We start from the raw sequence: 12,623 nt of genomic DNA, 5'->3' as shown, positions 1-12,623 counted from the left end.
TGACAGTCATGGGAATGACAATTACCATTTCTTAACTGTTCCACTATTGTTATTTTAATAGTATTTGCTACTAGAAAATCAATATAATGCAGGAAGGTCAAACTCATTTCTACATAATACTTTAAAATACACAACTTATATCAGTGCTTTCCAAGGTGCTTAAAGAGTTGTGCTGAAGAGTACTGTACATAATTTTAACTGACCAAATCCCTAGCAAGGGCACTGAGCAACTACTGCAGCTGGATGTGCTACACTGACATCAGCAAAAACTGATATAAACAAGAACAAATGAGTTTTACATACTAAAACACAATGTTTGAGTGGTTTAGTTACACTACTATTCAAGTGTTACTCAGATACTAGTGTCCTACATGCAGAAGGCTTACCATGATTATCATGCTGAACTGTCAAAATCACCTGCAGCATTTGGAACTGGCACCAAAATAAGCAGCTAAAATTATAGGTGTCCAAGACAACTACTTCTCTTATTTAACTGGTAGTAAAATGAAACAAATCTCCAGATCCATTTTCAAATGAAACTAATTTTTTACAACTAGAAGTTGTGAAAGTGGTCTTTCCATCTTTAAGAAAAGCACTTGCTCCTGATTAGATATTCCAGTGAGTTTTGCTACGCTGGACCCATCCACTCCCTGCACCCAGAGATGGAGCAATCTGAATGACACCAATTTTTGTTCCTAAGTGTCACAGTCCAGTTACACATACCATGTGGCTGACTAAATAAAATTATGATTCTTTAGCCTCTTTCATTAGAGCATACTGTGTTTAACTGTAGGGAAAACAGGGTATAAAAGAAACATTAAACGCAGAGCTTGCTCTTACTTAGGAGCATCTTTTTACACATACTCATCCTCAGTATAGATTACCCATAGTGGGGACATAAAACTATCAAATTATTTCTAAACTTCTTTCTCCCTAACATTAAGCTTTTATAATAGCCATATTTAGAATATCCCCTCCCAGCAGGGAATATATCTGAGCTCAGTGTGAGATTAATGATCTTCGTGCATTCATTTTTCAAGCTATAGATCACTGAGTATTGTATTTTCCTTTGCTCCAGTTTGATCAAGGGAACATTGTTTGATAAGCCCACATTGTTTGACAAGTTCTTTAGGAAGATGGACACATTAAAGACAAGAGAAAGACTGGAAGAGAGAGACATGCACTTCATTAGAGTTATGACGGTTGGAACAAATGCAACACAAAATGAGAAGCCCTCAATCACTTCAGAGCCATGTTGTTTCCTACTTGTATCACTGTAACAAGCCATTCTAAACTCCTTATAATAATCCAGTGGAATTCATTTCCAGAACAAAGTACACAGCGCTTGGAAAGCAGTTTAAATTCAACCAAAAAAATACAGTTGTTTCTACCCTGTAAAACCAAAATTCACTATACTAGTACCAAAGCAAATACAGCACCATTATTAAAGTGGAGAGAAAGAGACACATGAACAACAGCATTCAAGGTGCCAGCCAGGGACAAGACAGCTCTTAGAGGGCAGTAACAGAGAACACTACCTAGAATTATGATTTCTTGGACAAAAGCTGTTTGTTTACCTTTTTTATATCACAGACATCCTGATAGGCACATGAATGCAAATAAAATATGAAAAGGCTAGTATGCCAGCAATGTAATTACTAAATGATAATTTGTAATAATCATCCAAAATTGGAAGCTAGGTTACTGCCCAGATAAGAGACAGAAGTATTTGGAAGAGCAGTTAGAAGCAGCACAGAATTCCAGTGTCCTCTCCCACAGGAGCCCAAAGGACTGATATCCACTGAGAGCTGCTGATGGTGATGGAGAGGGGCAGGAGGAATGTTAACAATCTTCCCCTTTTGACCCACATCAGACTGAGATCACAAAGCAGCTTTGCAGGAATGGAGCCCGTGAAAAGAAATACAGGCCACCCACAGGAAGGTATGCTGAGCTGACACAGACTGATGCAGCTGCATTCTTCTCTCCTTTTTTCTTGGACCCGTTTGATTTATGATTCAATTAGAACAGCAGACTGTATATCTTATCTTTATATTGAAGCATTGCTATTATCCACGAGGCTTGATAAAAATAGCCTCATCTGGGACTTACCAACCTTCTTATTGCTAGTCCCAGGCTTTTCCAAACACTAAACCAGGTGCAGGTGAATGTGTCACAATTTTTCATTCCCTTCCAGAAAGATGTTGCTGCCAATGGATTTCCCTAGAATGCAGGATTAGCTCCTACAGGAGGACTGCTAGAAAGATATATCACTCTTCAGACTTGTCCCATTGTTTCTCAATGTGTTTGGCTTGCTGTCTCTGACACCTGGGTTTCCAACACCACAGTGCTTATTTATGAAACATTACATCACAGAAATCAGAGGCAAGGCTCAATCTATTTACATAACACTTTCTGCAGCAGTGAAACCAGGTAGCCAAAGCACCTGCTCTGCTCCCTGCCACAACAATCCTATAACCCCTCTCTCCCCAACTTTCAGTCCCCAGCAACGAAACACTTATCAGAAATGTGCTGTGAGCTACACCACCAAAACAACTAAAGGTTGCAAAGTTTAGCCTGTATCAGTTGAAGGACAAAGCAAAAACTCCAAGAGCAAGAATACCTTACTGAATTAAAATCTTCACAGAGCGATAACAGGCATGGAGCAAAATAAACAGGGTTTTTTGTAGAGGATTGCAAGGATCAACAGAGTGCAGCAGGAGATTTGATGCACCAAGAGAGGGAGGGGGAAAAATAAAATAAGCAAACCAATTAAATAATATGGAAGAGAAAGTTCTCTGCTGTGTAAAGAGTAATTGGAACTAAGGGACCTAAATGAGACGTTGAAGGCACAGGCTGAACTCCCAGCTAAGGACATAAGCAGTAAGACCAAGCAAGCCCCAAGATCAGCCTTGTGAGCTACATATGACCCCACCTGTAAAAGCTGAGGCCCTGCACTGCTTGCTGCTATTTACATGGCAAATGTTTACGAGGTGGATGCCATTCAGGAGGCTCTGGCCTTTTCCTTCTTCACTGTTACTAGTTCCCAACAAAGGCTCCTATCAGAGTAAGGCTGTCTTGTGCATTTGCAAAGTCATGACCTGTGAAATTATTTGCCTTCTCAGACAAATGCATATGTGCTCTCTCTGCAATATTCTTTGAACAGGAGCAAGCAGAATCCAGATATAGAGAGGAATATGAAAGGAAATTGGTTCTGCTATTGGAGATTTAAAACACTGAATCACACTTATAGGTCCTTCACCTGCACAATGGGGTCATGTCTGTGGCACAACAAGTTGTTACTTTTCACTGGACTTTAAATTTGTGAATTTGAACACAATCTCTTTGTAGCTATTATGCCTAAAATCTTCAAAAGCTTCAAGAGAGCAAGCCTACATGTATGTAATATTCTCAGTTAGGTATTGTAAGAGGCTGTTAAGAACATATTCTATTTTCTGTTCTCTATTATCTTACCACACTTTGAAGATAACTTGCTCCACAGTTTTGGGAGATACGTGTACCAGTTTATGTACCTGGGATGTTGCACCATGCAGTCATATGAGTAAAGATAGGGGTAATAACACAATTACTATGCCTGAACTCTAATCTCTGCTGTTCTTGATTTACAGAAGTGGCCTAGGATATCTACAAAAACCAAACCCACCAAAATACCACAAAAAGCAATTTATCCGTTTGAATAAAATACAAAAATACTCATAGAGTCCCCCTCTTTTTATTTTGAGGTTTGCCAATAAGCTGCTTGCCTTTACAGAACAGCACTGTGGTCACTGAAGAGTAAGGAATCATTGTTAAGTTTTGAGAAAGTTACCAAATTTATTCATTCCTCTAGGATTCCCTTGAAAGATTATGATAAAGTCAGTACTACTCCTTGTTTGGCCAAGTTAATTAACCTCTCCCTTACTACCCATCATCACATGATAACTAGTATATGTTACTTTATAATATCATAGAATACTTACACTATAATTAGATGCCTTTTTGCTCTCCCTGAATGCAATATTGATTGTCAGAACAGAAGACCAGCTGACTCACCCCTTCTGCTGAGTTTCCAGTGTTGTACTCTACCACAAAGACACAATTTAAAGAGCACTGGCGTCACTCGACCTTGCACACTCCCCCCTCACCACGCACACAAATCATCCTTTACCTCCTCACCCTAAAACACCTCCATAAAAAGGTCAGTCCTGCAGGGCAAAAGGAATCAGTTTCTGGGGATTCCTCCACAACAGAAAGTTCCCAAAAAAGAGGAGAGTTATAAAGAAACAAGGAATATTCTAATGGCTTAAATTAACTCTCCCCAATAAGCAACACCTGCACCACCCAGGAGCCTGACTTTTGTGCTTTTAAAATCGCCTGTGGGGTCACATACAGATCAGTTATCTCAGTGAGAAAAGGCTAACAAGTAATGATCATTTCTCAGCATTGTCAGATCCCTTCTGTGGTGTGACCAGGAGTTCTTTGCCCAGCTAAGTTCAGCAACCTCAAGATGAGTTTTCTTCGACCTAAAGCTGAACAGATGTCCTGAGGAAACTGAATCTGCACAGAAATCACTATGTTGGCCAAGGCAGCACTAAACTATTAAATGGACAGAAACAAGTCTGAAATCACAGGATAGAAAGGAGAGCTTAAATAAAAGCTGATAATCTTCTAAGAGTGAGACACATGCAACAAAAATCTACAGATTAGTAAACTGGGTCAAAACCAAGTTAGAGCTGTTTGCATAAGATTTACTTGAAAACTGAGGTTTCCCACCATAGACAGCTTCAGACTTCTAAACTTTAAATTCAGAAAAAAAAACTGAGACAGCTGCTTGAACATCTTCCTAGTGCTAAGGAATTCCTCACAAACTACATCAGCACCCTCAATACAGGAACAGGGAGAAATTTTGACTCCGCAGAAATAAAAGCAGAGGAACTTCTACTGGTGATGAGGTCAGGGTGTGTTAATTTCTGCTTTTTAATAGAGCAAACTAATTGTCATGGAACCTAGAAATTCCATATTCCTTTCTTTAAAAGACACACATTCTTAAATTATGGTACTAGTAACAACAGCATGCAAAGATCATAAAACTAGCTCACACCTGTTCTGTGCATGTCATCTGAAAATTACCTTTACTAAAATTCCTTTAAAAATATTTTCCAAAACAGATGGAAAATATCAGAGGTTTTAAAACCTAAAAGCCCAGTCTCCATAAAGTCTCTGGTAAGAAAACAGCTCTCCTACAATGTTCACATGCCATCAACTCCTCTGTCATTGCAGAATGTTACTTCAGATTCTCCTATTAAAAGGAGCTGTCATCACAGCCTGTTTTCACTAATAACAGCAGTTATTAGTGCAGTGCAGAAGCTCAGCCAGGCCTTGCTTCATCAGTGGAACATAGGGCAAAAGGAAATACTCATGGTTTTGCCATGCAAGACTCCTTTCATTAGCTCACAGCTTTTTCCAAGTCATGATCAGATAGGATCAATAAGGCCTCCTGATAAAGTCATGATGCATACTCCAGATATTATATGGAAAGTTTGCAGAATTTCTCCTCTGAAGGGCACCAACCTCAGAATGCCCTTGGAAGAGAACAACTTCCTGAATTTTAAAAAGTGATTGAAGTACAGTGCCCTTTCCTTGCCAAAGAGTCAGTGGGAACTTAAGCTTTAAGTGCATTTAAGCTAAGAAATTACAATATAATCAAGTAGCTAAAAATAGATTCATTTTTGTGGGATATCCCAGGGGAGTAGAGAAGAAAGAACAGCCACTGCTCCAAGACTAAACAGGGTGGGTTCTGCTCAAGAGGATACCAAAGCTAGGCAAGATCCTGGGAGTACACAACCACCACATGAGTGGAAAGCTTATTTCCAGAGTGAGGCTCCTCAGAATGCCACAATCACACTAATAAATACTTTATTGAAGCAATTTCCTTTGCTGTCCTCTTCATCCTCCTCAGCATTACAGAGCCTGTGACTGCATCCCCGTGGCAAGGGCAGCAGAAACACACAGTGCAAGCAGATATTATTTTCTATGCATTTTATGTGCACGCTGATGTAATTCAACAGCTGAGAGGGCAAAAGCAACCAGAACCAACCAGCCGGCAGCACATGCGACTCATCAGAAGAGTAGCAAAGTTCTGGCACTTAGTAACTACAGAATATGAGAGTAACAGTTCCTACTACTCTTCCTCCTCATCCCTAGATTTAAAAAAAAATAAAACAAAAACACAAAACAAAAACAAACACCACACAGAACATTTCCTTTCCCAATTTTTGGCCAACTACAAGATTTTTTCAGAGAAAACAAGAATGGAATCTAAACTAGCTTTATCAAATTAAAGTAAAAATATGCTTAAAACTATTTTAAAGGATTTGTTTCGGAAAATTCAGGCTTCAAAATTCTCCTTCTTAGGCATTTCAGCATCATAAATAGCTATTTAACACTACATATCAGAAGCCAAGCACAAAACCCACAGAAATAGAAAATATTACCCTCAAGCCTCTGATTCATCATTAGTCCATGCCTCTGGAAAAAGCTAACAAGTGCCACCAGCTGTTAAAGTTAAAAAAAAAAATCTTCTTTAGGCCTAGAGTAAAACTCCCTCAAAGAGATAATGAAACTTTGCCTGATTAAAGATTGTAAAACCAACCATGCTTTTGTTAGAATTAATGCAACATGCCAGGTCTTATTTTGTCATACCAAGAGCCATGCCAGCAGGAGCACAAGTCCCATTGTCAACAGCTTATCACAAAACCTAATGTATACAGGAAATATTCCCACTCCAGAGAAGAGAGAGTGGCAAAAATAACTTTTAATAGGTAATCATTGACTGGATTAGTATGTCAATAGTTTTTATATGGTATCAAGAGCACTGAATTTTGAGAAACAGTGTATATAAGAACAGAACTCCAAAAGTTTGGAGTGGAGAAAAAAAAAAAAAAAAAAATCAGCTGATAAAAACATAGGATAAAACCAGAGTAAACAAGGACAGGAACTTGCCTGTATTGAACAACTGTCTAGAACTGAGACTCATGTGGCCTGATCTGTATGCTACACACAGAGGGGTTTGGGAGGATTGTTTAGTTTTGTTTTTTTTTAACTGAAAAACTGCCATTTTCCCCAGAGTTTTCAATGACTGAATAACATTTGCATGTATTATTGTTTTTCAGAGCAGCTATGATCAGACTTGCAGTCTCACAGATCACACTTAAATGCTTACTCTGAAATAAGCTTTCCACTTTAGCAGTAAAATATTTATTTTTACCGTTATTATTTATGTGATAACAATATGGCTGTCATATTTGAACTGCATTTGGGTTTTTTCCTCCCTCTGCCCAACAACTTGACCACTGTCTCCTCTCTTTCCACAAACACCAGTTTAAAACTAAGTGGCAAAAAGCATAAAAAAATTTTAATTTCTGAAGTTCAAAGATCTCTTCCAAGCCACAGACAATCCCAAAATTTCCAGTACCTTAAATATATAAAATAGAAACACTTCAGAGCAAAGCACAGCACTGTAGGTGACCTACAAGCATAATTAACTTCTAGGCATTGACTTTAATAGTGCCTATGGTGTCGAGGCCAAGAGCTGTCAAAACAAAAGAACTAAAACAAGAAACTAACAAAACGAACTAAGACAAGAAAGTACATTCTAGTCTTCCTGTCACGTTTTAGAAACACAAGCTTTTGAACAAAACATTTTAGAAAAAACTGAAGTGAAATAAAGACCAAAGGGCCACCCAAATAATCAACAGCAAAGTATTGTAGGACTATAAACAACCTTGAATAACAATTTTTTTTTTCTTATGCCATTAACAATTTTGGCTCTGCAAAGCCTGGAAACTGTCTTAGGAAAAATTGTAACTAGCTTCTCTTAAAAAAAAAAATATTTAGCCACATGCAATTATTCACATGATTTTGCAAATCAGTGCATTATAACAGACAGATCTCATTATCTCCAAAAAGAATGTGAGCAATAAATTAGGATCTGGAAAACACAGGAGAGGTGACAGTTTTTCAGTAATGGAAATCCCTAACCTCATCCCCTGGAAGGCATCAAGAGAGTAACAGCATATGCTAGCACAGTACCATTTGGAACAAAAAATCATGCAATGATCATTATTCAACTCCCAGAGAAATGAGAGATTAATGGTGGCAGGAATGTTTTTGTAAGGAACTCGCTAACAAACACTGACTGTGTCCAAGCACGTCCCCATTTCCAACACTGAGCACTGACCGTGTCTCAAGATGTGAGCACCTTACACACCCACCACACACAGCCACCCTGGAAGTTTAGAGCCTGATCCAAGAGTCTTCTCAAACCAATGGGAAATAGGCTGCCCCCGATGGACTGAAGGATCAGAGGACAAAGCTGAGTATCTGCTGATCCAGAGGTTACTCCAAGCCCAAGATTGTAACACACACGATGTGGAGACTGAGAACAGGCACCTTCTTTAAGAACTCAACACTTCCAACCCAGGTGAGCTTACAAACCTTTCAGAGAATAAAGTTTTAAGCTACCCACTTTGTGAACACACAAGGTCGCATTTTCTCTCTTTATCCTTGAGACAATTGATGAAAGAGAGGCAAAAATGCCTGGCGCTCTGACACCACAGTAAGGTACGTTGTCTTCTTGTTCAGGGATTCTCCTTCAAAACACAGGGCTCACAAAAAGAAGAGCTGCTGGGGGAACAGGGGGAACAGCATCTTGCCCAACCAGAACTTAGAGGACCTGACTGCCACAGCTGAGACTATTTTCTAGCTGATCAGTCCTCCCGGGGTGTTAATTTACATTCCATTTCAAAGCACAAACACCACAGAGATTTGAGGGAGAAATATGAGAAAACATTAACAATCTACAGTAAAACAGATAATATTCCCTCTTCTGTGTCCAGTTAAGAGCTTCAAGTAGTAGCAAAAGTGGTATTAAAAGCAGGAAAGTTTAATGATTCAAAAGATACCAACTTCAGGGAAGAGAAAGAGAAAAAAACAAACCACAAAGAATGAAGCTTATTCAGCCTTGATTAATTATAGCTTTAATCTTGAAAGTTTTCAGTTTTAGTTTCAAGAGTTCTGGGCACATAGCCCAAAAAAAAAAAAAAAAAAAAAAAGGAGGGGGGTGGGTGAGAGATAATTCACTTATCATACTTTCCCAATCCTTTTTTACTAAACTTACTTCTAGTGGAAGTAGTGTCATTTTGCCAGTAATAAGCCAAAATATACTTTCATTGCCCTGAGAACACAAATCTTCAGAGCTAAACGGGATTTTAGCTCCCATTTGTGTTTAGCAGGAAGAGTGCGGGACTAGTGCACTCACTCACTACACAAGGCAGCATTTGTGAGAGCAATAGACAGAGAGCGATCACATCGAATACCTGGAGGAGACAGACCAGGGCAGCAAGGCTCCTTCACCTGACCCTGCGGCCTCGCTCTATCCGCTGCGGAGGAGGGAAGGCCAGGGAGAAACACAATTCCTGTGGCCGCTTGTGCCGCGGGGCAGCGAAGCCTTCAAGAGCACCTTCTCCCCACCTGCCCCGCAGCAGCGCTGAAGGTGGCTTTGCCGTGCGGGTCCCGCGCAGCCCCCGGGTGCTGCGGCGTGAAGCGGCCCTCGCCGTCCCCTACAGCGACCCGCACACCGGGGCGGCAGCCCGGGCACGGGTGTGGCAGCTCCAGCCCTTACCTGGGCGCCTTTTCAGCCTCCGTCGCACAGGCACATCGCTGCTTCGTGACAGACGTGTGAAACACAAGCAAGGCAGACGCGCAAAGCACAAACGACACACCTGCGCCCCAAAACGCCACACTCCCAGCAGAGCGGGGCACCGACGCGGGGTGTCGCGCGTTGTTTTGGGACACGTTTGGCCATCGCTGGCCCGGGCAGAGGCAGAGCGGCCATCGCGGAGGGCCGGGAAGGCGCTCCCGGAGCAGCCTCGCACCTGGGCGGGCGGGGGCAGAGCCCGCTCCCCTCCCGGAGCCGCCGCTCGCTGCTGCGGGGCTCACCCCGCGCTGACCCGGAGCGCCGACGGCAGCGGGGAGGGAAAAGAAGGAAAAGCAGAAAGAGCCGCCGGTCCTGCGCCCGAGGGCTGCGCGCTCACCTGGTCCCTGCCGCCCCGCGCCGCGGACCGCGAGGGGAAGGAGCAGGACGAGGAGGAGGAGGAGGAGGCCATGTTGCGGCGCTGCCAGGCTGCGCTCCTCACCTCGCCCAGCCGTCCCGGGCTCACCCCAGCGCCGGGCCGGCCTGCCCCGCCGCCGCCCCCGCAGGTGGGGCCGGCCGCCGCCTCTCGCTCTCGTCCCGCGGCGGGCAGGGCACGGGGGGCGGGCGCTGCTCCGGCTCCGGCACCGCCGCCGCCCCGTCCCGCCCCGTGCCTGCTGGAGGTGCCACAAGGCGGGGGCAGCGTCCCGAAGCCCGTCCCGCTGGGAAACCGGGAGAGCGGCCGCTGCCGGGGGGCTCCGGAGGGCCTCCTCAGCCGCCCGGACCTGCAGCGCGGCTCACCTGGACACGGCGGCTCCGCTCTGCCCGCGGCGTGAGGGGGAAAGCGCAGCTGAAGTTTGTTAAGAGAAAGTGCAAAGCCAGCCAAGTCCTCGCGCTGGGCGCTGATGAGCTCCGTCCCGCCGTTCTCGCCGCTTTTCTATCGGGAGTGCCACAGGTGTGGCGTATTCGCTATAATGCAAATGCAAACCGCTCGCACACGGGAGCTGCACCTGCGGACAATGATGAGCTGGTCCTCCCTCAGAACGCGCTCGAGCCTGGGGGAGTCACCCCGATTTCCCTCCCTCCCCCAGCCCAAGGTGAGGGCTGCGCAAACCTCGCAGGTGAGATCCCACCGTGATCAAAACAGAGTTAGTTCTGCTTGTACTTTTTCTCAGTTTAAAAAATGTTTTAATCAATCTCATTAAAACGTGTTTTATCACAGCACAAAATTGTAAAAGTATAAAAGCAATCGAGATTAGTTCAGTTTTGACTTAAATTACTTTATCCTATCATTACTTCTCACTAGGTCGTCTTGGTGCATCAACCCCTTTTCCTGTTTTAATTAGAACCTATTTGTAATGATGAAACACAACAAATGCTATTAAGCACTAATTTACCTAGAAATATTGCTGATAACAGTTTAATCTAGCTAGTTGTCCAACCGTGGGCCTTAATGCTGTAGGTGCAATTTACGATACACGTACCCAGCTGCATAAACTGACTATAGGTGTTTATACATCTTTGGATACTGTGTAACTAATTGCTTGTCACTCCCTCTCTCGTGTAAACTTTTTTCTTTGTATACAGAGCCAAATAAAAATATTTAACCAAAGAACTTGGCTGTGTCTCGCATGGAGAAGGCAATTCCCCAGAATGTTTTTATCCCTCTTGTTTTGGATGTGACTCATTTCCTCAGCGCACTTGGAGAACTGGGAGCCAGAGGAGATGGGGGAAAAGGATCACAAGCTCCCTGTTGGCTAAAAGCAAGCATGAAGCAAGGCTGCTCACATCCCCTGATGGGCAGTGGCAATCAGCAGATCTGTGCCTGGGTCATACACTGGTTTTGTACAATTCATGGACCACACCATCACGGCATACCATCTTCCATTGCTCCTTGGGAAGGACAATTAGAGAGACTTAAATGGGATTTGCAGATTGAGAAAGAAAATAACACTTTAAGGGGAAAAAAAAAAAAAGCTTTACTTGAAATGAAAAGTGGTTTTTAAGTGTACTCTTACAATTGCTAGGAGGAGAAATATTTAAACAAAGTCAAGTGTGATGTGTACATGTAAATCCATATTGTGTTTCCACAGGCTTATAAACCTCATTTGTCTCATCTACACTCCCACCTGGAAGAGTACAGCTTTTTTTTTTTTTTTTTTTTTTTTGGCAGCAGGAATGATACCTGAGGGGAAAGAAAAGTTGACTTCCCTTACTTCAGGAGAAGTTTCAGGTCAGGCTTCCCTGACAGAGGTTTGGAATTTAAATGTGCTGTTGCAGTGCATTTGATCTGATTGAGCACAGTAGTGGGTGGTTGTTATAAGATGAAAAAGGATAAACAGCTAAAACCTGAGGTAACTTGGAAAAAGGGAGTATTACGTGTTGAAGTGAAACAGCCATTACAGGAAAGAGATTTTTAATGTGTCTCCAAGTGAGGAATGTTGTTGACTGAGTTACACTGCTGCTGCAGACAGGGCCTAACATTTGTGCACAGCCTCTGGGTTTGTGCCTTGTTCTGTGGAGGGATGTGCTGCTACCCAGGGCTGGGTTTGTGCCTTGTTCTGTGGAGGGATGTGCTGCTACCCAGGGCTGGGTTTGTGCCTTGTTCTGTGGAGGGATGTGCTGCTACCCAGGGCTGGGTTTGTGCCCTGTTCTGTGGAGGGATGTGCTGCTACCCAGCCCTCCACACCTACCTCAAAACCAGCCCCCTCCAGCCAGCAGGCACTGTTTGCCTGCACATCCAGGCTGAGGAAGCTCCAAGTGTGATCTCGACTGCACCTCCCCTGCTCTCAGGCACCCAAACAGAAGTTTAAAAGCAGTTTATTGGGTTCTACCATTTTAATTCTTGAATTGTAACCTAAGTGAAATGCAAAAACTAAAATCAGGAAACAGCCACCTGACTTGGAGTCAAGAGTGAAGTTAATGGGAGTTTTGT

The 12,623-nt window shown here is 43.0% G+C and overlaps 1 protein-coding gene across 2 annotated transcripts in view; it reads right to left on the bottom strand.

Moving 5' to 3' along the window:
• Positions 1-10,226, bottom strand: part of ANK3 (ankyrin 3) — a 336,993-nt gene extending 326,767 nt beyond the window's left edge. Inside the window, exon 1 of one of the 2 annotated variants that reach the window (XM_085583164.1) lies at positions 10,092-10,226. In XM_085583164.1, the coding sequence (XP_085439290.1) occupies positions 10,092-10,163 (72 nt within the window). In that variant the 5' untranslated portion in view covers positions 10,164-10,226. The remainder of the gene's footprint in view (positions 1-10,091) is intronic. The other variant, XM_085583159.1, reaches the window with a different exon arrangement.
• Between the last annotated feature and the right edge of the window lie 2,397 nt (positions 10,227-12,623).

This window comes from Lonchura striata, chromosome 6 (assembly GCF_050655825.1).
Source record: "Lonchura striata isolate lonStrDom1 chromosome 6, ASM5065582v1, whole genome shotgun sequence".
Taxonomy (NCBI): domain Eukaryota; kingdom Metazoa; phylum Chordata; class Aves; order Passeriformes; family Estrildidae; genus Lonchura; species Lonchura striata.
The sequence above is the reverse complement of the archived record's forward strand: the minus strand, read 5'-3'. Positions and strand labels throughout refer to the sequence as shown.